Genomic DNA, 25,845 nt, shown 5'->3' on the forward strand with positions numbered 1-25,845 from the left:
CTCCTATGAAGGCTTCTGGCTCCTGCTGGTGGTTGGTCCTAGCCATTAACAGACTCCAGAAAGGCCTCAAAGAAATTGCCCCTCCTTCCTTTTGGCCACTGTGGAAACCATGCCACAGAAGGCCAAGGACGCTTCCCAAGGTCCCCCCCCCCCCCGCCCCCCGTAAGCCATGTACAAGCCGGGGCCTTCACTCTCACCTTTTGCTCAGCACTCACTCCTCTCCAGGGCCGTTAGCTGAGCCCAGCACCCCACGTGCACAGCAGGGGAGCCATGGTCAAGGTCAGAGCCTCAAGAATAACCCAAACCTTGTCCCTGCTCAACCCACTAAGGATCTAGCTGGCCAGCAGGGACAAACTCTGGCATTTTTAGGTCCAGACCTCTGTCCTCCAGCATGGAGGAATACCTGGGCAGAGGTCTCCTTCCCCCACCCCCGCCGCGCCACGCTCCTTCCCCAGAGAAGGGGAGCAGAGACTGGCCGAGTGAAAAGGGGGCGAGACACACCCCACCGCCCCACACTCCCCGCCCCACGGTGACCCAGCAATGCCACCTTGCGGCCACTTGTCCCCCTCGGGAGGTTTCTGCTGAAAGAACTTCAGACTAAGTGTCGCCCCACTCAGTATAAATGCGAACCTCCCCTAGGCCGTGCACCCTCACTCTACACGTCAAACGTCATCAGAAACTTCTAAAGAAATGCCGTGGCCAAAAAAAAGAGCCCAAACAACAGTCACTGGGGGACAAGCCTCGGTAAACAGCAGTGCCCCGCCCCCATCAGCTCCTTGGGTGAGAATCCCGTCCCAGGCCCCAGCGTTAACACCCCGGGCAGCACAGCCCCGCCACACACGGGCACGCGCAGTGGGAAGGAGCCTGGGCGTGCTGTGGCAGGGACCCAGGTGTCCGAGACAAGTGGAGTGGTTCTCCAGGGCTGCTGAGCACCCTCTGGTGCCGAGGTCTCCACTCCAGCTTCCAGGAAATCGGGTGAGGTCAGGAGGGTCCGAGGGAGAACCCTGCGAGGTGGGAGAGGCAGAGCGAAGTCCGCAACAGGCTTTCCAGAAGCAGACGGCCCCCTGGCTCTCTCGGCATCCTCCCCTCGCCCTCTGCCCAATTTCCCGGGCCCTCTCTCCCTGGAGGCCCAGAAACGCACCCAAGTCCCCATTAATTGCCTCTGCCCCCATCCCCTAGGTGATGCTTCTGGGAGACTCAGGCGTCGGGAAAACCTGTTTCCTGATCCAATTCAAAGACGGGGCCTTCCTGTCCGGGACCTTCATAGCCACCGTCGGCATAGACTTCAGGGTGAGGTGGCTGCAGGCTCTGCAGGCTCCCTGCAGTGAGCCAGGGGCACAGCTCCGGCACCAGCTCCGGGGCGCTGCCCTCTCCTTGCCGGCCCTGACTCTGCAGGACAGCGGTGGCCCGCTGCCCGGGCGGCACCAGGGCTGCTCCCCAGGGAGCGCCGAGGTGGCCAGGGTTGAGGAGTCTGGGCTTGATGGGCTACTCCTTGCCCCACTCCAGAATATGGAAAACGAGAGACTGAGTCTTAAAGGTCTGCCCCAGCCAGGCAGACACATCTGCGGCGTGAGCTGAGCTTCCCGGGCCTCGGCCCTATTGCCCAGTGCCCTCTCGCCGGGGCCCTTTGGCGAGGCTTCAGGAGTCCACTGCCCTTCCCTGCTGCTCCAGGAAGCGCCGCGCTGCCCCGGCTGAAGAGCTGGGCTGGCCAGGTGGGGGGAGAGCAGTTCGCCAGGGCCCCTCCTCTCGCCGTGCAGACCCCTCCTTGCCAAATCTGCATCAGGGTGTGGAGTGAGCCCTCTGAGCCCCGCACACCCAAAGGGTCGGGGAGAGTAAGGTCTAGCCTTGGCAGAGGGGGTCTCTCGGAAGGGGGTGCCCCCCTTCCAGTGGGAGGGGAATGAAGCTTCACTTAGAAGAACTAATGAGCAGCCGGAGAAGGTCCCCAGGATGCTGGCGGGCATCTCATCTCTAAGAACTCGGCTGCAGGATGGGGCTGAGCTCCTGGAGAGGCAGGTGGAGGTGGGGGGAATGGGCAGGGTCCCCAGGGGCTGAGCCCTGGGGAGAGCCAGGCCTGACCCTGGCATGTGAGCTGGGCAGACGGAGTTCCCAGAAGAGATGGCTCCTCGGTGGAGGTGTCTGGGAACAGGGTCCCACTGCCCTGTTGGGGTGACATGCCCAAAGACGTCTCTCAGACTCACCATACCCCCTCCAGCCCTGGGGAGGGACAAGGACAGGATGTTCGCTCCACAGTAGGATGTCAGCACAGCGCGGGAGGCAAGGCGCCCCCGTCCTCCGACCACCCCTCCCTCTGCCCCTTTGTCTTGCAGAACAAGGTGGTGACCGTGGATGGCGTGAGGGTGAAGCTGCAGGTGAGGCGGGAGGCTGGGTGGCGGGTGGCGGGGGGAGGGGCCGGCCCTTTCTCTCCACCCCAACCAGCAGGAGGTCTGTGGCCCTGCCCTCAACCTGGGCCAACTTCCTGTGGGCGCCCAAGAAGGAACAACACGTCTGTTTGCTCGCTGTCTGCAGAGAGAGCAGTCCCCAGACACCCCCTCTTCGCCAAAGGCAGCCCCAAGGGCCTGCGGACAGGCTGTCCTGCCCCCCCCCCCCTCCTTCCCTGTTTCCCGGGTCTCATCCGCTCTAGGAGGCGGGACTCCCCCAACCCCTGGGCTGGGGAGGCGGTGACGGCACTGAATACACTTGGGAACTCGGTAACTCACCGGGCTCCACACGGTCAGGTGTTCAGGAGCCCGTGAGAACCCGGGGAAGCAAAGATCCCAGCTTCCCACACATCTGTCAAAACACAACCCGGGTTTCCTCCGCCCACCACCCCCCACCCCTGCCCCTGCCTCCTTCTGACCATGTGTCTGTCCCTCCCCAGATCTGGGACACCGCGGGGCAGGAGCGGTTCCGCAGTGTCACCCACGCGTATTATCGAGACGCCCAAGGTCAGTCCCTCGTGCGCTCCGGCGCCTTCCCCAGCCCACCTGGGACCCCCACCCTTCCGCCCCGAGCCCCCCATGCGGCCTCTCTCTCCCCTGCAGCCCTGCTCCTGCTGTATGACATCACCAACAAGTCCTCCTTCGACAACATCCGGGTAGGTCCCTCCGCCCCACCGCCCCTGGCGGCCTCGGTGGGGCCTGCGCAGCTCCCCAGCTTCCTGCTTGGTGGGGAGGGGGCGGGGCACGGGACACTGCTGACTCCGAAACATACCTGGGCCGTGACTCAGAGGAGTAAACTGCCGCCGGGTAATTGGATGGGCACACGGAGGCCAGGCAGGCCGTTGTGTGCCACCTGCTTGGCCCCGAGGGTGATTCATGTGTGCGTTCGGTGACAAAGGTTCAGAAAGTACCCAGCTCCACCCCGGTCAATTACCCGCAGAGACCAAGGGGAGGACCCAAGCAGAAAAGCCCACCCATACACCCAGCCCAAGCTGCCAGAAAGTGACGCAGGCAAGCAGGGGCTCTGTCCTCACAACCAAACTACCGAGGAAAAGAGAGAATGATTCGACAAATACAAATACTGACTCTGTGCGTAGCGTTGAAAATGTTTCGCGTGCTCCCTGACCTCAGGGGGTTAATAAGCAAACTGGAGGAATGAGACGTATAGATATAAAACAACTTATAAAGAGGGTGGGGCCCTGGCTGGTGTGGCTTAGTGGATCCAGCATCTGCCTGAGTACCAAAGGGTCACCGGTTCAATTCCCAGTCAGGACACGTGCCTGGGCTGTGGGCCAGGTCCCCAAGTGGGGGGCATGCAAGAGGCAACCACACACTGATGTTTCTCTCCCCCTCCTTCTCCTTCTGTTCCCCTCTCTGAAAATAAATAAATAAAATCTTTTTAAAAAATTAAAAATACTCCCTGGCTGGCGTAGCTCAGTGGATTGAGTGCGGGCTGCAAACCAAAGCATCGCAGGTTCGATTCCCAGTCAGGGCACATGCCTGGGTTGCAGGCCATGGCCCCCAGCAACTGCACATTGATGTTTCTCTCTCGCTCTCTTTCTCCCTCCCTTCCCTCTCTAAAAAGAAATAAATAAAATCTTTTTGAAAAATTATAAATAAATAAATAAAGAGGGTGGAAATCCATGACACCCATACTGCAACCTGCAACTCCATGCTCATGGCAGACATCACTTCAATCAATCAATCAATCGCAGTATTTTTTTAAGATTCCATTTATTGATTTTTAGAGAGGGGAAGGGAGGGAGAAAGAAAGGGAGAGAAACATCAATGTGTAAGAGATACATCGATTGGTTGTCTTTCACATGAGCCACACCAGAGACCCGGCCCACAGCCCAGGCATATGCCCTGACTGGGAATCGAACCGGCGACCTTTCAGTTCGCAGGCCGGCACTCAACCCACTGAGCCACACCAGCCAGGGCTCAGTCACAGTAGTTTTGATCCCGGAGCCCCGATGTGGTCTCACAATCCTCAGAAAGAAACTGCTGGCGACTACCAGCTGGTTGGTGAGAGGGAGCCCCTGCCGTCCCTGTAGAATTAGGAGTCGCGCTGCGTGGGGCTTGGGGCCTCGGGACCGACTGGAGAGGCCAGAACGAGGATGCAGGGGAGAGGATGCACAGGGCGTGGTGTTTGGGGGACAGGGAGCAGCCCAGGGTAATCCAACGGGGCAGAGGAAGGAGGGGCAACAGGGAGGGGAGAACGGTGCTCGGCCTAAGCCCGCTCCGCCGGCCCCTCCCGCAGGCCTGGCTCACTGAGATCCACGAGTACGCCCAGAGGGATGTGGTGATCATGCTGCTAGGCAACAAGGTGAGTGGCTCCACGGCGGGGTCCGCCCACCCCAAACCTCCTTTCCTCTCCCGGACACTGCGTTACCTCGGCCCAGCCTCCCTGCTGCCCAAGAGCGTTAGCTGGACACCCTTCCAGCTAACGGATTCTTTCCAGTCTCCAGTTCAGGGGTCACCCGCACCCGGTGGCCTCACCCCATCTCGTCTGCTCTCGGGAAGCTTTGCAAATGGCCCCCTGCAGGGAACGCTCAAGCTGCTACTCATCAGATCCGAGGTTGCCCAGCTATTTGGTCCTTATTAGAGCGTAGTGACTAGGGTCACAAATGCAGAGCTAAGACCTGAAAGGGTTAGCCCCAACTACTGTCACCCCTCTGAGGTTGGGTCACCACACAGTTGCTGAGGAGAGTTACCCACGTTCCCTAGTGGGAGTGAGGTCCGGGGGCTGGGGGCTGGGGAACTCAGCCTGACCCAGGTAGGAACCCTGGCTCCATGCCAATCATACCACCCGCAGTCCCACCGGCCACCAGCAGAGGGCGGGCAGCGCCCGCTCCTGGGGCAAAAGATGGGCCTGTGGGGGCAGGAGAGGGGCCAGCTGGGGTCAAGGCTTCTTTCCCCAGAGTGACCCACCTGGGCTTGACAGGCAGACGTGAGCAGTGGAAGGGTGATACGTTCGGAGGACGGAGAGATGCTGGCCAGGGTAAGCGACTGTCCGTGGGCAGGGCGACGGGTGGGGGCGACCAGCGACTGGCCCTGAGGACACCCTCCCTCCCTGGCAGGAGTACGGAGTTCCCTTCATGGAGACCAGCGCCAAGACGGGCATGAATGTGGAGTTAGCCTTCCTGGCCATTGCCAAGTGAGAGCGGAGCCGGGGGAGGGAAGTGTGCGGAACAGGGGGGCACCATCTGGGGATCCAGCAGGGGCCTGGCCTCTGGCCCAGCCCCTGAGCTCCGCGGAGTCCTGCGTCCTGAGGCCCATGCGCCCCTGGCCGTGGGCGAGGGGAGGGTGCTCTGCCCCTCGCTCCCTCTGCGGCCCATTCATTGCTTCTTCCTCTTCAAGGGAGCTGAAGTACAGAGCCCGGCAGCAGGCCGGCGAACCCAGCTTCCAGATCCGAGACTACATCGAGTCCCAGAAGAAGCGGCCCAGCTGTTGCTCCTTCTTGTGACTCCCAAGGGGCTCAAAGAAGGCTCCAGAGGCCCACGAGAAGGCAGCCTCCCCCCCCCCCCCCCGGGCTGGCCGATTCTGAGAGACTGAGCCAATGGGGGAAGAGTTGGGGGGGACCCAGGGCACAGCCCCTTCCCAATGGGGGGCTATACTCCACCCCTACCCTTGTTCCTGTTAGCTTCCCTGTATTCCCAGGGAGGGTAAAAATATTTATATTTCACTTTAGTGATACACAATATAACACACGAAAGAACAGCACCAGAAAACCAAGGTGGGGTCCTGGGGGCCCATTGCCTTCTAGTATCTGCGAGGACTCGGGGGCCGGGCCTCCCTCCTACCCCCGTGCTGGGGGCAATACGGCCCCAGTTCACTACCAGGAAACGTGTACTTCTGGGGTGCGAGGGCAGGTGGTGACTCGGGTCCCACTCTCCCTTCAGCGGGAGAAAGGCTAAGCAGACCCCCCACCCCACCCCCCTCACCCCACCCCCACCCCCACCTTCATTTCCTCCAGCTCCCCAGGGAACAACCGGTTCCAATAAAACGGCCCCAGGGCTAGGATCTAGACCGAAGCTTATCTCTTATCAGGGAAGATAAGAACTGTGGAGGCTGGGCAGGGGCCCAGCTCCCTGGGAGGGGGAGAGAGGAGCAGCAGGGATTGGGTCCATTTGACTCCGTCTGGCCTTACTAGCCCCGCCCCAGGGGGTATACCCCTTCCCCTCCAGCCCACAAGCACAATGGGGCACCTACAAACATTTGGTTCCTGTTTTCCAAACCTCCCTGGGTCCCTGGGGTCATCTTCCTTTCTGTCTATGCCCCTGGACACCTGGAGTCCCAGTGAGGGGAAGGTGATTTTCTCCTGCCCCAGCCCTTTGGCAGGTATGCAGTCCACAGGCTACTTCTTTAAACAGCGGTAGCGCTTCTTTCTCCCGAGTAAAGAGTGAGATAAAGAGAAACCCCTAACTCCTGGAGCAGGTGGGGAGCAAACCTCACCCCATGGGTATCCCCCTAAACCCAAGTGCTGCCCCTCCCCTGACCACCCACACCCTTTCTTCTCAACCAGACCCCGGGGTGCCCAAAGGGCGTCCCCTCCCCTCCTGCTGGGACAGGTTAGGGAATGAGAGGTGGTCCATTTCCAGTTAACCGGAATACATGTGCAAAACAGGGTCCCGTGGGCTACACTGGGGTAGGGAAGGGGCAGCAAGGAGTTTTATGCGGGGCCAGGGTCACCTGTCTCCCAAAGCCTTGATCCCAGCAACCGGAAGGGGCCATGAGACCTGCAGGTCTCGACCCACAGTCACCTTTATGCCGGCTCTCCAGGCCAGGGCAGGGAGGCATGCCCTGAGAGGGAGGTGCACGCTGCACATGTCTGAGGCTACTGCTTTTGCTTTCAAGGCAGAAATCTTGCTGTCTGAGCAGTGTCAGCAGCTCCGACTTGGGCCGGGGCCCCGATAAGGAAGCTCTCCGAGGCCTCTCCCCAGAGGAGCAGGGAGGAGCCTGACCTTGCCCCACGCAGGTCACAGGCGATCCAGGCACACAGGCTGCTCGGGGCCTCTCCCACTGGTGTTTTCAGAATTAAATTGCAGTATTTTGGAAAGCACATCCTGTCCACTGCTTCTTTGAAATGTGCGAGAGGAGGGGGAGGGGATCGTGTTGAAAGGAAGGTTAGTGCTGTTTGGAGGAACCGTCATTAACTGCCAAAATCACTTGATCCCCATCCTTCAATGTCCCCAACTAGTCACCTCACCCCTAACAGACTGCCCAGTCCCTGTGACCAGCCTTTTATCTGTCAGGAGCTTAAAGAAGGCTTATATTACTGTTCTAATCATTTTTTCTTTCCCTATTGAGGAAAGGCAGGACTCCTGTCCCTGTAGACTGTACCCAGAGATCGGTTACCTGGCTCTGTTCTGCCTGTCCCCGACTCCGTGGTCAAACGCTGCTGCCAATACTCATGCCATCGCCCTAGGTGGCCTGTCTTCAGTGGGCAGCCCTGTGAAGTCCCCCTGCTGCGACCTCACATTGTCCCACTAAGGATTAGAGCGCGCACCCCTATAATGAGGTCCTGAGACAGCACAAAGTGACTCCACAAACAACTCTGTTGGGTCCAAGGTGGACCTCAGTCTTTTTTCCCAAGATTGCTGGAACCTCGCAGCCCGGGAGAGGCGATCGGTTTCCCCGGCAACGGTCACTCCCCTACCCAGCTCCCCCACCTCCGCACTGAAGCTGCACAGAAGGTTTTGGCCAAAGGCTGTTAAAACTTTAGGGTCCTTTGCCCACGATTGGCTCGCCTCGATCCCCGTCACAGGTGGGGAAATCAGAACCGAGCCCGAGGGCCCTTCTGGCCAGTCCTGGGAACTCGCCCCGCCCCTCGCCTCAACTCCGGCCTCTTAGTAACAAACACTTCCACTTCCTGAGCCCTCTTTCTTCTGCCGCCCCGGGGCGCGGCGCCCAGCGCAGAGCCCCGCCCCCGCGTGTCCTCATTGGTCCGGGTCGTTCACCCGGGCAGAGCGCCCCCCCTGCCTGTGTCCTCTGATTGGCCTGAGGTGGTCCACACCCTCGGCGGCCCCGCCTCCTGAAAAGAGGGGTCGGGGCGGGCTCTGGAACGGTCAGACGCCGCGCGGGGCGGGGATTGGCCGGTGAGTTCGTACTTGAGCTCCTCGCAGTTCGCCGCTTCTCCCTCGCGGACCACCTGCTCGTTTCGCCGGCGCAGAGGTTTCTTGCGGCGCGCCCTCCAGCTTCCCGCTCTGCAGGGCTGACAAAAGGGCTGGGTCGTCCGGTCTCCGGCCCGGGACAGCACCCCGCGTCGCGCCGCTAAGGCGTCGCAGGGCGAGATGAGCGCGGACGCGGCGGCCGGGGCGCCCCTGCCCCGGCTCTGCTGCCTGGAGAAGGGTCCGAACGGCTACGGCTTCCACCTGCACGGGGAGAAGGGCAAGGTGGGCCAGTTCATCCGGCTGGTGGAGCCCGGCTCGCCGGCTGAGAAGGCGGGGTTGCTGGCGGGAGACCGGTTGGTGGAGGTGAACGGCGAGAACGTGGAGAAGGAGACCCACCAGCAGGTGGTGAGCCGCATCCGCGCCTCGCTCAATGCCGTACGTCTGCTGGTGGTCGACCCCGACACAGACGAGCGGCTGCAGAAGCTGGGCGTCCAGATCCGAGAGGAGCTGATCCGCCCCCAGGAAGGGCCCGGGCAGGCCGAGCCGCCGGCCACCGCCGAGGAGCAAGGGTCTGGCAGCGAAAATGAGGCTCAGGCCGCCGTGCCGGAACCCCGGGAGTCCGAGAAGAGCCATCCCGAGCGCGTAAGTGGGGGCCCAGGCCGGGCGGCGGGTTTGGAACAGCGGTAGAGGGGCATCGGGGAAAGAGACCCGGGCGGCCCGCACGCCAAGCCCTCGCCCGCCGAGTCTTTCTGAAACTGGATCCTCGAGGGGGAAACTGCTTCCGCCCGCCTACTGGGCGCACTGGTAGTTGCAGGCTTGGGGCTGCTTCCCACGACCTTCACCCCCTCTCCACACTGGGCTGGGGCTCTGAGCTCTCTTTCCACATGCACCTCTTGTCCCTTGTCCTGGGGAAGTGGGAGTGAGGGGTGGCGCCTCAAAAGACCTCAGCCCCATTTCCTCGGCTCTGTTGGTGGTGTGCCTACGCCGGTGTTTTGGAAAACCTAATTCCGCTCATCCCGCGGCCGGCTTCTCGACCACCCCACTCCCAGCCTCCCCAGAGGGGCCAGCTTCCTCCACGGCCCCTGCGGGTGGTAACTGAAGTTGGGGTGAGGCCAGGTCGTCCCTGACTTCAAAGAGCTGGAGGAATAACAACCCCTTCTGCGCTGGGAGGGGAGGGGTCACAGGCAGGGTTCTGTCCCCACGTCCCCTCCAGCCCTCCGGTGTGTGTATCATTAACTTCAGCCTGCTGGACTTCATCCTCCTCCTGAAGTCCGATGTGACTTTTAAGAAAAGGAGAGGAAGCCCCACCATCCCCGGGCGATGTGGGTGGGGGTGGGCTGCGGGTAGGTGGTGCAGCGGCTCTGCCTCCCAGGAGGATTTATGGTTCTCAGGAATGTGAGGAGTAAGCGCTCGCTTGTATCTGGACGCGGGCGGGATCTTGGAGGAGGAGAGAGATGGCTGGGGGGAGGGAGTGGTCGAGTGGCCCTCTGCGGTGCAGGGGCCTCGGAGCCCGCCGCGGGTAAGTGGGCTTTCCCAGGCATCGGCTGCCTCGCTCCAGGCCCAGCACAGCAAGAAGGCCAGTTGCTTTTGACCCGTGTTTGGTGCTTCCCAAAACGAGCCCAGTGTCCCCAGAGAGGGAAAGGGGAGGTCTCAGGGTGCAGGCTGTGGGGAGCAGCTCCTCCGGGCCATATGGCTCGCACCAGCCCTCCACCTGGTGGCAGCGTGTGGCACAGGTGTCTGTGGTGTCGGCAGGGGCTTCCCCTGGACAGAGAAAGGGCACGGTTCAGCCTAAAGGTAAGAAGGTGGAGCCAGAGGAGCAACTGGTCCAGTGGAAGAAAAGGAAGTGAGGTCACTAGGAGCCCTGTCCGGCCGGACTTGGGTGCCGGGAATGCCAGGACTGCCAGGCTCCCACATTCTGCCACTTGCCAAGCTGGCACTCACAAGGGTGGGGCAGGGGCCAGAGCACCCCTGCCAGGAGTTAGACACCAGGGAGTGGGAACCCATGACCTCTGGCCCCAGGCAGTGCACTTTGAACTTTGTGCTGAGTACATTGATTTGCCATTCCCTTTTTTCGGACTTTGGCACTAGCACAAGAAACCTGCCACGCCCCCACCCCTCACACACACGAAATTGCATCATGTTAAGCTCCTCCCATTACCCTTTTGGTTTTGCTGCTGGGTGTGGGAGGGCCTGGGGGGAGGGGGAGGACCTAGCACATGCCTCCCCCCCTCCCCCGGTGCAGCCTGGGCTTCCTGCTCTCTAGGTGAGCACAGAATCAGATTCCCCCAGGTGATGGTGTGACACCTGCATTTCAGTGTCAGGCCAGGGGACAGGGACAGCACCACCCCCGTCCAGCCCGCCAGTCCTGGGAACACCGTCACCAGGCCTCTTGGGGTTTCGGGTCAACAAGCAAATCCCAGAACTTCTCTGAGCCTTGATCTTTCTGTCTGTGAAATGGGAGGCCTTGGGCTATGGGGACACCTGCCCCCCAGAACTTCACAAATAATGGGTGGTCCTGGCGCCCGCTTTAACAGCCCGTCTACGCTGCTAAACCCCTCCAGGAGGAAATCCCCGTGCAGCCCGGTAGGGTGAGCTTGAAGGCGACCCACCCTGTCATTGCAAAAAACATTTTACTAAACATCGTAAATTATTTTCCTAAAAGGTCTCTCAGTGGGGGTCTTAGCTAGGCTCTTCATGAGTTCTCACCAGTGGAAAAGGTGTCACTCGGAATAGTGCCATGGAAAGAGTGGCAGGTGACATCTCACTGGTGAGACCAGCCTGGGTCAGGAATGACACAGGGCGGGGGGGGGGGCGGGGGCGGGTACCTGCAGTTCTGGTGTAGGAGGAGGGGGAGGTGTGCGTCCCGCTCTGCCCACCTTTGGTGATGGCTTCCCCATCTCCACCCATGGGGGCGGGGAGAGCAGCGGCACCCCTGCTCACAACCTTGCGATCACAGAGGGACCTAAACCCTTAAGCCTGGCGCCCGGCACCCGGCACCGTGGCGGCTGGGCGGGCCTGAGCCAGCTCAGCTGGACTCGCTGGGCTGCTGGGCTGCGTCCTTCCCTCTCTAAGCCTCCGCTTCCTCTTGTGTAAGTTGGGGGCGATGGCGCTGCCTTGCAGGCCTGGCGGGATTACTCGAGGGTGTCTGTTACGCTCAGTGCCTGGCACCAAGCGCTCAGAAAACGCCGGTGGTTGGTATTTGAGTTAATAAATATTTCACAGCAATTGTTGCCCCATCCGTGGGGCAACCAGCCCTGGACCTGCCTCCCTGGTCAGGCAAGTGCAGCTGCGGCCACACCTGGCGCTCAGTGTGTGCTCCGTCAGGGGTTGCCCATGCGGGACAATCCCGTGGTCCACAGCCCTTCACTGTCCGGCAGCCTTCCCCCTCCCCCCTCCCCCTCCCCCCTCGTGTCCATCCCACCAGGGCTCGAGCTCACCACCTTGGCTCGGCCTCTGCAGCTTCACACCTGCTCTCCTCGGGCCCCTCCTCCACTGGGTGGCTCCAGAAGGCCCCTCACCTTCTCCTGCTCCTGAACCTGTATCTTTTTATTACTCTGAACTCACAGGCTCTGAATCCTCTGTTTATGATCTCCATCACCGCATGGTGAGTCCCCAGGGCAACACGTGTGGCCTCTTTGTGTTTATGTCCCCGGTGCTGTGCCTGGCGCCTGCTAAGGAGGGGCCCGGATCAGCATTTCTGAATTAGTGAATGAATGCATAACAACCCCAGGGACCTTTGTCCTCACATCATCTCAGTCCGGCATGATGGGGCCTGTTTGTGCTTCGGACACACCCAAAGATCAGAGTTCCAGAAAGAACCTACCCATTCCTTTTTCTTGCCTACCAGCCGCTTCCACTTGAAAACTAGAAAGCTGGAAGCCTGGCCATTGGGGTCGTCTCTGCCAGCCCACTGGCTCTGGGCCCCCTGCAAACCTCAGCCTCCACCTCTCTGAAAGGGGACCCCAGCACCTGTCTTGCAGGGTTGCTGTGAGGGGTGCGGGGGTGAGTGCCCAGTTTGGGGTGGTTTCCTGCCAGACCTGACCCTGATTCCGGAGGCAAAGGTGGCGCAGGCAGCCCAGGTGACAAGGTGGGTGGATGGGGCCAATTAGCTGGCAGCCCAGCAAGCTCGTCCCCATTTCTGGAGGACAGAACAGGGTTTGAACTGCCGGATGTTGGATTTGAAATGGACAGGGTGTGTGTTCTTTTGTGGCCAGTTCCTCCTCTTAAGCCACATTGCTGGGGTCTCTGTCCCCCACCCCCCGCCCTCGGTCTAGCTCCTGCCTCTTACCTTCAAGGCTGTGTCTTGGCACCACGCTTGCTCCGACGCCAGGGCCTGCCAACACATCATCCATCTGGCCGCCCGCCTGGGTTTTGCCTGGGGACCTGACTCTCCAGCTGGGGGTCTCCGCCCATCCAAGTGGCGTAAACTCAAGGCTCCTTGAACCACCTCCCTGCAAGGGTCCAGGTCACTGAGCCCTTCCGGCCAGGACAGCAGTGACCTTCATGCACGTGGAAACCGCCTCAGCCCTGAGGAGGCGGACTCCTCAACCCATCCCTGCACGTGGGCTGGGCTGGGCTGGACTGGGTGGGGAGTCTGGTGACTCAGTGTCTACCTTCACCCCCAGATTCTAAGAGTCCACCCTTGCTATCTCCCAGCTGCCCTGTAGCCCAAAGGGCTTCAAGGTTGGCCTTGACCATTGATTGGCCTTGGCCTTCCTTTCCCCATTCCTTGGAATAAGACAAACTCACCGTGTCCCCAGACCCCTAGGCACTGTGTAGGTTTCCGCCCTAGAAAAGGGCAAGTGGCACAGTTCTCCCAGGCCCGGGTCCAGAGTGCTGCTCTACACCGTGTGATTGCCCGGCTGTCTCCCTGCACCCTGTCAGAGGGTCATGGGGGGATTTGGGAGAGTGTTTGGGGCTGACGGCCAAATGGGCGAGGGCGAGCCCTCCAGGACCTAAGCAGACGGTTGCCACTGCCCCTGGCGACATGTGGCCCTTAGTCCTTGGAACGTGGGAGTCCAAACCGAGAGGTGTGTGTGCCGTGCGAGCACAGAGCGCGCCGGAGCTGGGGGGCCCAGAGCAAAGGGGGAGGGGGATAATGAATGGCCTATTACATGGATTCACGTCGGAAGGATAGTATTTTGGTCGTAGTGTGTTGAATAAGATATCATAATTAGTTTCTCTTGTTTCTTTTTACTTTTTAACGTGGCTGCTAGAAAATGTTTAATTACCTTGTGCTAAAACACAAAATTCAACCAAGCAACTTTGAAGATCAAATTGGCTTGATGAAGCAGTCCACGGGGTGGCGAGCACACAATACAAGAGAGAGATGGTGTGTTATCGAACCGTACCCGTGAAACCTAAATAATGCTATTAATCAGTGTCACCCCGATAGATCCCATGTCTTTAAAAAGGGGTTCGTGAATCGGGCAGCGCCCCGTCTAGCAACCAGAAGGGAGCTCTGAGGGGTTGTGGGAAGTGGGAGGGTTCTGTAGGAAGAAGGGCGGGGCGAGGGAACTCTTGACCAAAGAGAAGATTATTTGGAGGGCTGACATCTTCCTTTGGGAAGGGATTTTATCACGCATATTGCCCCTTCGCGCTTGCCCAGCAAATTCCAGACCGGCTGATTAAGATTATACGCCTTGGAGAGGCTGACGCTGCAATTAGATAAGGTGTTAAGTCCAGGTGTAGTATCGTGGGTTGTTGGCATGAGTGGCGCCATATTGGGCCTGTGGGTTTTCTCCCCTGAACGCCTGCGTGCCCGGCATTGTGTTTGTACTGGAAAGCAGTGGTCTAGATCCGCCTTCAGAGCCTGCCTTCCCCTATCAGCTCTGTGCACTTGAGCAATTCACCTGCTCCCTTCGAGCGTGAGTTTCTTCCTCTTTGAAACGAGGGCAGTAATTCCTCCTTCCCTGCAAGGTTATAATTAGCTGTTAATGAGAAGACAAGCACCAAGCCCTAGCGCAGTGCTTGGCACATAGTAAGTGCTCAGGAACAATAGCTGCTATTTGTCATTTCAATAGAGCCCCAATTTCACAAGCTCCCTAAAGGTTCTTACAAAGTAGCCTCTTGGAACAGCCCACGGTGTTAAATCCAGCAACTTGCGAGGGGAGGGTGAGGGCTGAGGAGGGCAGGCAGGCACGGGGTAGCCAGCCTGGAAGGTGGCCAGCCAGGCAGCAGCCCAGGTACCAGCCTGCCCCATCCCGGCCTTCCCCAGCGCCGGGGAGGCCTGAGCCACATCCTCCCTCAGCGGTTCCGCGGAGAGCACCGGGAGAGGAGGGCCGGAGGGGGAGCTCGGGCTCAGGGGCCCTGCTTGGGGCTGTGGGAGAAGTAGCCCCACTGGAGTGCATGCCTCCCTTCTGGAATGCCCCCCTGCGTAGCTCCAGAAAAGTGCCTTTCCCCTGAGAAACAGGAAGTTCAAGATCAAGGGCTAGGAGCAGCTCCCTTTGTGCAAGTGGAGGTGCCTGGCAGTCCTCAGCCTCGTGGAGAGCGCATGGAGAGGTCCCGTAAGGGGAAAGGGAGCCACCCCGGGGCCTGAGGGCACGGGTCCGTGGCAGCCTGGAGCTGCGGACGCCCGCCAGTGGTCTGAGCTCCTGGTCACTGCCCAGCCTGCCACCCTAAGGACAATGCCCCCATGTTCCCCAGTCACAGGTCCCCCGGGCAGGGCTGGCCTCCCTGCAGAGCTGGCACCAGGCCCGAGCCTGTCTCCAAAGTCCTGTGGAAGGGACCGAGCTGCCTCCCAGAGCAGCCGTGGCCCCTCACGCCCAGCACACCCTCCCCCACCCCCACCAGAACAGCCGGGGCCCTTCCCGCCCATCTCCCCCCTCCTTCTCGCCCACCCTGGGGTTGGGGCCAACTTCTCCGTGTGAGGCAGCAGCAGGGCACTGTTCTTAGGTGCTTAAACAAGAGCCCTGGGCTGGGGCTGGGGCTGGGCTGGGCTGGGCTGGGGGAAGGGCAGGCTCGGGAGGTGAGGATCACTCTCTATTGTCCCCTTGCTCCTCCAGCCCGCCCCTTACGGGAAGCGGCCCGGCTGTTCTCTGCAGGGCTTTTCACCATGGCACCGGCCAGGGAGGGGCCGGCCCCGCGGGGCGTTGGCCCCCCAGCCGCCCTGCGGGAGGAGGAGTAGGGAGCGGCTCGGGCCTGCTCCCCAGAGACAGTCGCTGGGATTAGGGTATCGACTTTCCCCAGCTTTCCAGGTGGCTGTTGGCGGCGGTGCCTATTGAATTCCGTGCCCGCCGTCCGCTCCCGCTGCCGGGGCTGCGTGGGCGGAGGTGACTGGGCGGCCACTCGGGGTGGGGCCGGGCTCCCTGGGGGAGCGGAGGGCAGAGGAAGGCCGGCCTGGGCCGGGGTCTGGACCGGCCCGAGAGCCCGAGAGTGGGAGAGGGTCCCTGCAGTCCGGAGGTGGCTCTGCTGGCAGGGTGTGCTCCAGAGAGCGGGTCTGGTGTTTCCTGGGAGGGAGAGACTAGGACTCACCCAGCCCGGCGCTGCCCACTGGCAGCATGGCCTCGGGCCCCTTCCCCTCGCATCCGGGTCTGTGCCGGGCTCCTCGCTGAGCGGGCCCTGGGTGTTGCTGCCCGCCCAGCGGTCCTCATCCTTGGGGGTCCTGCCCGAGGCTCTGAACCCCCCCAGGGCCATGTTCTCCTTGAAGTGACCTCCCACTCCAGCCCTGCACCCCTCAAGCACTGGCATGAGGCTCCTCCTGAACTCCTTGGGCCACACAGCAGGCCCAAGATGGCCCGGACCTGCCTTTTACCCCCTTCCCCCAGGAGCCATCTCTGTGTGCGTGCCAGCTCTGGGGTCAAGGGGTCAAGCCCAGGCACAGTACCGGGTCCCTCCCCACCTTCTCTGCGTTGGGCCAGCCCCACAGGGCTGCCTTCTGGGACTCCTGTCAGCACCAGCCTCCACCCGGGATGGGATGGGCAGGCTCAGCAGCTGGCCACGGCACCTCCTAGGGACAGCTGGGAGAGCGGTGGAAGCTTGGGAGGCCCCGTGCCTCCCCTTCCCTGTGGGGCGGGAGGGAGCCTCCAGGGACCTGGGAAGGGGGGGTGGTGCTAGATGGGGCGCTGTAGGTGTCTGAAAACTTCAGGAAACCACCTGGGGTTTGCTCCGCAGCTGCCTGGCCACCCGCAGAGAGCGATGGGGCGGGTCCCAGTGCAGGGGAAGGGATCTGTGGGGCCCTCAGCGCCTCGGGCTGCGCCCCTTATTTCTTCCATCCCCATGATTCAGTGCCGGTAGAGGGGAATGAGGCTCCAGTTAGGCCTTGCAGGCTTAAGGGCAGGTCGCCAGGGAAGGGGGCCTGGGGTGAAGCGGAGGGTCAGTGCAGGGACCCAGAGCACAGAGACCCGGGCCCAAACGTGAGCATCGAGAGACAGCTGGGGCAGCCTTGCCAGCCCAGAGAGCACCCGGGCTGCTCCCCGCCCCCAGCCCAGGCCTGCTCACCGGCCCTGCCAGCGCCTGTCCCCAGCTCAGGCTCAGCTCTGGCTGCAAGAGAGCTCTGAGCACCCGGAAGGAAGGCTGTGGTTTCTTCAGCTCCCAAGCCCCTCCCAGCAGAGACGGCAGGCACCTCAGGGAGAGACACGGTGTTTACGACTCCTGCGGAGTCCCCCCTCCAAGTGGGCCTCCTCCCAGTCTGTACTTGGGTGTCTAAGGGCCAGCACACAGATGGTGGGGGGGGCGTGGGCTCCGAGCGGAGACAGGGTTGGAGTTTTGGCTCCTCCGCTGTGAAGTGAGGGACGGCGGGCCGTGGACAGAACACCTGAGTCGCAGTTGCCTCATCTTGCACACGGTTGCTGCGGGAAGGCTCTTTGGAGTGGGGGGAGGCAGAGCCTTCGGAGCCGCCCCCTCCCTCCCTCCCCGCTCTCAGGACGACCTGGGAGCTCAGCCCTGCCGTGGCAGAAAGCTGAGCCTGCCCTGGTGGCAGCAGCTGGTCGGACCTGTTCCTGCTCACCTGGCCTGGGGGAGGGCGGGCTGGCAGCTTTGCGAGGGATTAGCTGGAGGGGAGAAGAGCCTCGCTCACACCCGGAACCAGATCCCAGATCCCAGATCCCGGAGCGCGCGCCCAGGCCGGCCTGCTAAGCAGGCTTCGGCCCAGCACGCTGGTGTGGGCCCTGCTGAACAGGAGGGGGTACGGAGGGGTGGGGAGAGGGGGGCACCTGGGGCCTGTCGCCTGGATGAGGGTACCCAAAGGCCCAAGTGTCAGCTGTCCTTCCTGTCTCAGCCTCTCTGCACCCGCCCCCCCCACCCCCATCAACATCCGGAAACGCAGAAAGATCTGCCTCTGCAATTAAAGGAAAGCAATGTCACCCTCTCTGGCCACCCCCCTCCCCCCTCCAGAGCGGAGGGGCGGGGCCTGAGCACCTGGGATGGCGCCACCTCCTGGGGCCGCCAAGTCGGGGCAGGTGGGCTGGAAGCCCTCCTCACCTTCCCCACCCATCCTTTTGTCTTCTCCCCTCCCCGCTTGGGGGCGGGGGTTTCAGAGCAGCCTGGCACCCCACCCCTCAGAATCTCACTTCTCACTTTCGTTCCCCAGTTCGTTAGCATCCGGGACAGTGGGGGGAAAGTCTTCACAGGCACAGGGGTTTTACAGGTGTTGTTGGGTGCTCCCTGGGAAGTCACCGGGAGCGAGCCGGGGACAGGCAGTGCTTCAGAGCGGTCTCAGTGGGGTCCCTGAGGCTCTGAGAGGGACGGGGCTTTCCCAGGTCACACACCGAGTGCCCGTTGCCTGGCACCTAGGGGTGACCCAGAGCGTGCAGGCTGGCTGCTGCGGCCCTGCCCCAGGCCTGGGCGTAGGGGGAGGGCACCCCAAGTCAGTCGTGGTGCTCAACTTCCGTTTCCTGCCTGCTCCGTCACGTACATGGGTCCTAGGGCTGCAGCCTCTCAGCTCAGCTGCATCAGCTGGACCGAGGACGGTGACACCATCGCCGCCACAGGTCGGTGTGCTCCTCAAGGACCGGCAGGATCTCTGGGGCTCTCCTACTGCCTCCGCCCTCCCTGCTAGACTAGTCTCGGTTCTGCCGGTGGAGTGTTCTCGTCGTGTCTGGACCCCTGGTTATACCTCCCCTTGGCCTGAGGTCATTGGCCACCCGGTTCCCTTTGCCTGGGCCACTGGGCTGGGTGGGGGAGAGACGGGGGCTGGGAGCCATGGGTGAGGAAGGCTTTACTGTCAACAGGGTGACCAGCTTTCAGTCAACACCTGGCCCTGCCTCCCGCTGCAGAGGGGAGCCTGAGTCGGGCAGGGGCCCCGAGATGCAGGGCTGGGTGGAGGGAGCCCAGGGTGGCTGCCACCGTGGCCCGGACAGGAGACCCATGGAAAGGGCACTCAGACACACTCCACCAAGATGGTTTTCACCATCCTCGTACAGAGAGGCTAGGGTTCCCCGCCCCACATCTGGGGTACCCAGCCAGGCTGGCGGGGTGCCCCCCCGTCACCCCCGAGGAGGGCCAGACTGAGCCGTGGGCGGGAGACACGGGAGAGCCATCAGAGTACGATGAGTAACCTCAGAATGCCCGAAGGGGAGGGGCTTGGGCTGATCTGCTCCCACTTCTCGTTCGCCAGAAGAGGACACTGAGGCTTGCACAGGCGCCTTGTTGCCCGGGGCCGCCCCCGCGGTCTGCTGCAATGCGGGGCCCCCACCCAGGCCTTCGGAGGCCCCGGCCGGCAGTCTCTCGGTTGCGGTGCAGGGTCTCAGCAGGCGCACCCGCTACCGGAGCTTCCTTGGCGAGGGCTGGCGTCGGACACGGGGAGAGCGGGGCCCAGGACGCTGTGGAGTAATGACAGGCACCCTGCTTGACCCCCACAGCGTGAGCTGCGGCCCCGGCTCTGCGCCATGAAGAGGGGCCCCAACGGTTACGGCTTCAACCTGCACAGCGACAAGTCCCAGCCGGGCCAGTTCGTCCGGTCGGTGGACCCGGGCTCGCCCGCCGAGGCCGCGGGGCTCCAGGCCCAGGACCGCATCGTGGAGGTAGGGCTTCTCCTCGCCTGCGCCCCAGGTTCCTCCTTCCTGGCGCCCCAGCCCCACAGACACAGCCAGATGCCCGAGGGAGAGGTGGTGGACGGGCGGGAGGGAAGGAAGGAAGGAAGGAAGGAAGGAAGGAAAGGAAGGAAGGAAGGAAGGAAAGGAAGGAAGGAAGGAAGGAAAGGAAGGAAGGAAAGGAAGGAAGGAAAGGAAGAAAGGAAGGAAGGAAGGAAGGAAGGAAAGGAAGGAAGGAAAGGAAGGAAAGGAAGGAAGGAAAGGAAGGAAGGAAGGAAGGAAGGAAGGAAGGAAAGGAAGGAAGGAAGGAAGGAACGAAGGAACGAAGGAAGGAAGGAAGGAAGGAAAGGTGATGTGTGGGCAGAGGGCGTGACCTTTCCCACCCCCGCCTCCCCTGGGCTCTTCCTCACCTGGCCGACACACCTGGCAGCCCATGATCGGCCCACCCATCCAGGCAGATGTCCGGGGCCACCCCCAGGGTTTCCTGCCGCCTGCATCCTCGATGCCAAGCAGCACAGGGATGGGGTGGGAGGGTGAAATCCAGCTCCCAAGCGAGGCCGTTGGGCGGGGAGGAAACGTGAACCAGACGCCTTGGGCGGGACCCAGAATCTCGGCCCCAGAACCTCGGCACCGGGAGATCAGCTCCTCCAGGGCTTCTCGTTTTACGGGTGCGCAAACCATGGCCCGGAGACGGGAGTCGGGCAGCGAGGCCTCGGAGAAGCTGGGGTCCGGCCCGGGCCTCCAGACCCTTCCCGGCCCGTCCGGCCCAGCTGTGTTTGTTTAGCCTCGTCTGGGTGTTTTCTTTGGCTTTTCCCACGTGTCCTGCCTCCTTCTGACTGTCAAGTGGGAGGACCACTGGGCCTCCTTCAGGCCTCCATAGGCATGGGGGGCTCAGTGTCCCCAGATTGCCAGCTGGCAGAGGACGGGGAGGACCGCTTGTACCTCCTTGCCTGACTCGCCCCCCACAAGACCTGAGAGCCATGTTGGCCGCTGTGCCCCCCGCCCCCCCACAGGTGAACGGGGTCTGCATGGAGGGCAAGCAGCACGGGGACGTGGTGGCTGCCATCAAGGCCGGCGGGGACGAGACCAAGCTCCTGGTGGTGGACAAGGAGACCGACGAGTTCTTCAAGAAATGCAAAGTGATTCCATCTCACGAGCACCTGAATGGTGAGCTGGAGACCCCCAAGCCAGGGCTGCCGGCCAGGATGCGGGGCTGGACTGCATCCTGGGGGAGGGGTGACAGCATCTGGCTTCGTTGCTCCCTTCCTCTCCTTCAGGGAGGCCGAGGGGTGTGTAGGGGAGGGAGTGGGGCCCAACTAGTGTTTGGAGGAGAAGTGGGGTCCACCTGGGTTTTCTGAGGACGGCATGTGACACGTGAGCTGGCAGGAGGGACGGTGAGATGGGACGGAGCTGCTGCTTCCCGGGCCAATGCCAAAGCCCTGACAGGAGGCCCGGCCCCTTCGCCCCCAGCACATTTTCAGGGCAGCGCTGAAGCAAGGAAAGGGTTAACTCTGGGGAGGCGTCCAGCCTTGGCTCGGTCAGATCAGAGTCCAAAGGGGGCCCAGTGCCTCCCCTCCCTTCTCGCAGGTTGTCTTGGAAACCCAGGCTTGCTGGCTCTAAAGAGCAGTGGGTCCCCCCTGCCCCTGCCCTCCCCATCCCTCACCACCTCCCTGCCAGGCCTGGCACCTCCCCTCGCCCAGCCCCAGCTCTGTGGGGGCAGGGCTGCTGCGCCGGGGCAAGGGGGAGCGGAGCGGTGGCACTCTGCTCCCTGACCTGCCCTGTCTTCCTGGGAAGGTGGCGGGGGTTTGGGGCGGCGCCTCTTTGCTCTTTGCAGTGGGTGGAACCTCCCTGAGGCTGTAAGGTGGGGTGGGCTGGAGGGGTCCACACTACAGCCCTGACGTAGGCTTGGATCTCAGGCTGGGGGAGCCCCATGGGGAGGCTGGAGCAGGGGGGGCTACACCATCGAGCCCAGTCTAGGGTGTAGGGGTTGCTGGAAGGGGGAGAGGGGTTAGCTGGGAGTCCCTAGCAGACTTGGCATGGGAGATGGGAGGCCCCTTCCCCCTTGTCTCCCAAGCTCATGGAAACCAGGTAGCTTGGATAATCCCCTTTCCCCGGTGACAGGGGAGACGCTGAGACCCAGAAAGCCCCAGCCTTGCTCTTGGGGACATGACATGAGGAAGTCACAGCTGAGACCTGGATTCCACTCTGCCCTTCACATGTGTCCCCTGCCTCCTCCAGCCTTCCCCCTCGGGCGGTGCCCGTCCTCAGCCCCCACACCTCCCCCCGTCTGTCTCTGGTGGGGCAGGAAGGGCCCTGAGAACCAGGGTGGCAGCGGCCTCCGGCCGGCCAGAGAACCTGCTCGGGGACAGGTGTCCCCGGGCCCCCCCGGTGTCTCCAGGATGGAGTCTTCTGCCCATTCCTCCCAACAGATGTAACAGGGGGTGCCCCAGAGAGGGGGATGCCCCCCAGCCCTGCACGGCCTCCAGGGCTTCACACTGACCCCTGTGAGACAGCCCGGAGCTGGTGGGGAAGGGTTGGGGTGGGGGCGGTGGGGGAGCGAGTGTCCCTGTGTCCTCAGAGTCCCCTGCCCTGGCCACCGCGGGGAGGCTGAAGGCGTTGGAAGGAAGGAAGGGGGGAGAGCCGGGCATGCCCGACTGCCCGGGCCTCGGCCCAGAGCACAGGGGCGGGTGGGTATGGATGTTTAGCTGAGAGCTCAGGAGACACCCTCCTAGGCTGGCCAGCCCCCCTCGTGGCCACGTGGGGCCTCTGCCCCGAATGGGCCGAGGGAGGGCTGCCCCAGGCTGGTGTTCTCTCCCTGCTCGCCCCTGTCCGCTCATCGCCACGCCAGCCAGTGGGAGCTGGGATTCCAGGCATCCAGCCGGGAATTGCAACCCCATCTGGGACCGTGCTTCTCTCAGGCAGCTCAGGGCGCACCAGTGGTTCGTGAGGTTAATTCAGTAGGCAGAGACCAGCCTGTTGTTGTTGTTTTTTTTTTAGATTTTATTTATTTATTTTTAGAGAGGGAAGGGAGGGAGAAAGAGAGAGAGAGAGAGAGAAACATCAATGTGCGGTTGCTGGGGGTCATGGCCTGCAACCCAGGCACGTACCCTGGCTGGGAATCGAACCTGCGACACTTTGGTTCGCAGCCCGAGCTCAATCCACTGAGCTACGCCAGCCAGGGTCTGTTGTTGTTTTAAATGAATTGGACAGAATATATCACAGAGCGCTGTGATGAGTGAGGGTGAGATTTGGGGGCATGTGGTAAAGGCAGGTTGTTTCGTGAGAGCTCTGTCACACTCACAGTTTTGCAGGTGGTGCGTCACCGGCGCGTCAGCTGTACTTGCAGTGGGTTGCGGTCAGGACCGGCACGCAGGGACCCCGGGGAGAAGACCTGGCTGCGGGCCAACCCCGCACCTTTCCCCTCCTCGCCACCCTCCGCCCCGCCCGCACTCCCCGAGCTTCTCCACTCACCTCTGCTTTTTTTCCTTCACTAGGTCCCTTGCCCGAGCCCTTTACCAACGGGGAGATCCAGAAGGTAAAGGCAGACCCCTCCAGCTCCCAGCCCCGGGGGGTGCGGGAGAAGTGTGGAAGGTGGTGTGGGTGGGAGGACAGCCTGTCTTGGGTTGCAACCCCAGTTTCCAAACTGCTCCCTCCTGAGCTCCACGCTCCGTACCTGCCGGTGTGCCCCCGGCCCGCCTAGGACCAGGGCTGTCCAGAGCGAGGGGCCTGGCACGCCCCTCTGCGGCCCACCATCCTGGGTGACAGGCCCCGCCCCCACCGCACAGAAGAGGCCATTCTTCCCCCCAAGAACAGAGCTGCAGTGTCTGGCCGCATGCTGCCCGGCTACTTCCAGTCTGGGTTGGAAGAACAAAGCCCCTCGGCCCCTCCTCCCTTCCAGGCAGCAGGGAAGGGAAGGGAAGGCGGCGGAGGCTGGGGAAGGCATGGAAGGGCCCGCTGCCAGCCGAGGCCGCAGAGGAGCCCGGGCAGGGTTCTGAGCGCCAAGCCGTGGCCACAGCCAAGGCCTCTGCTCAGGGACGGGCCCGCCGACCACAGAGGGAAGCTCTTTGGGGTCCGCTCAAAGTCCGCCCTGCACCCTGCACCGGGGCCTCCTCCTGGGGGGCACCGGGGGGGTCAGGGGGCGCTGGGGCACCTGAACCTTCTGGCTCCATCTCTGAGTGTGGAACCTCGTTCACCCGATTCCCTCAGAGCTCTTTGTGGCTGCTTCGGGGTCAGTGTCAGGGTTCCTGGGGTCCAGTCCGAGTGATACCCCGGCAGGCCGCAGGGGAGTAGGGGAACAACTCAGGGTTTCCCACGCCAGGTAGAGGCCTCCCGTGTCTCCATGCCCCCAGGGGGCCCTCCCAGCCCAGAAGCAGGCTGCCCTGCGCTTCTCATCCTCGGAGGAGGAGGAGGAGGAATGTGAAGATACAGGTCCCCCAAGGGCCCCCTGCGGGCTCAGGGCTCCGGCCGAGGGGCGGGTGGCAAGGGTTCTCAAGTGGAGTTCTCAGACGAGGCACCCATCTTCCCTGGAGTCTCCCTTCCCTGCTCAGGACTGCCCCCGCCCCGCCCCCACCGACCCGCCCCCGTGCTCTCTCTGCCAGGAGAACAGCGGTGAAGCCCCGGCCAAGGCGGCCTCCGAGAACCCCCGGCCATCCCTCGCGAGATCGGCCTCCAGCGACACCAGCGAGGAGGTAGGCTGGCGGGGGGCGGGGCATGAGGAGGGGGCGGCCCCGGGCCGCTGGTACCCCAGTTCCCCGGCCACACGCATGCCCTGCCCTGCATGGAGGTCACATGTTGAGCCACGTCCTGTTCCTGTGACCTGGCTTCCCCGGGGCACTGACTCCCGCTCTCTCTCCGCCTTCTCCCGCAGCTGAATTCCCAAGACAGCCCCAGGAAGCAGGACTCCGCCGCACCCTCGTCTACCTCCTCCTCAGACCCCATCCCGGACTTCAACATCTCCCTGGCCGTGGCCAAAGAGAGGGCCCACCGGCAGCGCGGCAACAAGCGGGCCCCGAAGATGGACTGGAGCAAGAAAAACGAACTCTTCAGCAACCTCTGAGCACCTCCCCCGGCCGCCCGGGAAGCCGGGAAGGCTGGGCCCACGCCCCGACCTAACTCCCCTCCCTCCCCCCACTCACCCCCCCAATGACAAACCAATCAGCACCAGCGTCTCCCCCTCCTGGCAGACCTGATTCTTCTAGAGAACCATGTTACTCCCTTACCTCCGAGAAAGTGAATGTCTTCCTGTCCTGACCCCGATCAAAAAGGCAGGCTCCGTCCCCTCCTCTTCCTCACTGAGTGCTTCAGCCCACCGGGTGTCCCCTTGCCACTGCACCTGGGGTATTGCCGGGGCCTGCGCCAAGCAAGGATCAAGGGACCAGGCGAGAGGTCGTGCGCCCAAGTGATGCCCGGGTCCAGGGTCGATCTGGGACTGGCACTGCAGTGGCCGCATCACCCCGAGGGCTGTGGGTTGGGCATTTTATTTTCATTCGTTTGATTTTAAGAGCGCGGTATCGCAGTGTGTAGAGGGTTTGTTTTTGTTTTTTTTTTTTTTTTTGTCTCCCGATTAACGTGATTTTCCAGGCTGCTGCCCGGGCAGCAGCCTTGGCCTTCAACTCCTGTTTCTACTCTCAGTGCAGAAACCGTGGCAGGTGGGGGCGTGGTTTGGCCGCCCCCTGCCCGGCCCTGAGCCACACACCACCATTGTAAGGAAACTCCATCAGAAATCCATCTGGTTTCTCCAAACCACCTCAGCCTCTGTGTCTTCCTTGAGAACTCTGTCCTTCTGGCCTTGGGAGAGGGGGCAACCCCGTGTCCCCAGTGGCCTCCGGCTGAGGGTAGGGTACAGCTGGAGGGAGAGAATGGTGCAGGGCTCTCTGGGGCCCCAAACCTGGGAGCAGAAAGTGGGTGGCTTTAACCAGAGGGCCTTGGGCTGGGTTTGAGCTGTCCTGGTGGTCCCACCCTACCAGCTTCCCTGTGCTCCCCCGTGGGGTGGTCTGCGTGCATGGGCAAGCCGGGGCGTTTGCCGGATGTCAACCCAGGGACTTAGGAGCCCAGGCCCACAGGCTGAGCGGGCTCTGAGCCTGCCTCCCGTCTCAGGGGTTTTGCAAGTGTGGAGCCTGGGAGAGAGTATGAAGGCTCTAATCTCTTCGTCAGCGGGGTGCAGGATTCCCAGGGGTGGCTGGAGCCGGCGCCGGCCACTCTATCTTATCTGGCCGTGGACCTGATTGGAGGCCAGTTGTCCGGGCCTAAGGGAAAACAAACCCAGCCACTCGGGCCCCAGGACGTGCCGTGTGGCAGGGGACTCGCCAAAGGTGAAGCACCCTG

The 25,845-nt window shown here is 62.3% G+C and overlaps 2 protein-coding genes across 5 annotated transcripts in view; both read left to right on the forward strand.

The window, feature by feature from the left end:
• Positions 1 to 7,497, forward strand: part of RAB37 (RAB37, member RAS oncogene family) — a 53,234-nt gene extending 45,737 nt beyond the window's left edge. For 2 of the 4 annotated variants that reach the window (XM_028520688.2, XM_028520689.2), the window contains 8 exons: positions 1,180 to 1,290; positions 2,328 to 2,369; positions 2,879 to 2,945; positions 3,042 to 3,094; positions 4,699 to 4,764; positions 5,383 to 5,439; positions 5,519 to 5,595; positions 5,799 to 7,497. In XM_028520688.2, coding sequence (XP_028376489.1) covers positions 1,180 to 1,290; positions 2,328 to 2,369; positions 2,879 to 2,945; positions 3,042 to 3,094; positions 4,699 to 4,764; positions 5,383 to 5,439; positions 5,519 to 5,595; positions 5,799 to 5,904 — 579 coding nt within the window. In that variant the 3' untranslated portion in view covers positions 5,905 to 7,497. The remainder of the gene's footprint in view (positions 1 to 1,179; positions 1,291 to 2,327; positions 2,370 to 2,878; positions 2,946 to 3,041; positions 3,095 to 4,698; positions 4,765 to 5,382; positions 5,440 to 5,518; positions 5,596 to 5,798) is intronic. The other 2 variants (XM_028520690.2, XM_028520691.2) reach the window with 1 other exon arrangement.
• Positions 7,498 to 8,406: 909 nt separating this feature from the next.
• On the forward strand, positions 8,407 to 25,266 carry SLC9A3R1 (SLC9A3 regulator 1). Its single transcript, XM_028519752.2, has 6 exons — positions 8,407 to 9,193; positions 19,351 to 19,512; positions 20,535 to 20,688; positions 23,016 to 23,056; positions 24,120 to 24,209; positions 24,389 to 25,266. Exons 1-6 carry the CDS (start codon positions 8,732 to 8,734, stop codon positions 24,575 to 24,577), a joined length of 1,098 nt encoding a protein of 365 aa, XP_028375553.1. The 5' UTR covers positions 8,407 to 8,731; the 3' UTR covers positions 24,578 to 25,266.
• Positions 25,267 to 25,845: the final 579 nt, after the last annotated feature.

This window comes from Phyllostomus discolor, chromosome 8 (assembly GCF_004126475.2).
Source record: "Phyllostomus discolor isolate MPI-MPIP mPhyDis1 chromosome 8, mPhyDis1.pri.v3, whole genome shotgun sequence".
NCBI lineage: Eukaryota > Metazoa > Chordata > Mammalia > Chiroptera > Phyllostomidae > Phyllostomus > Phyllostomus discolor.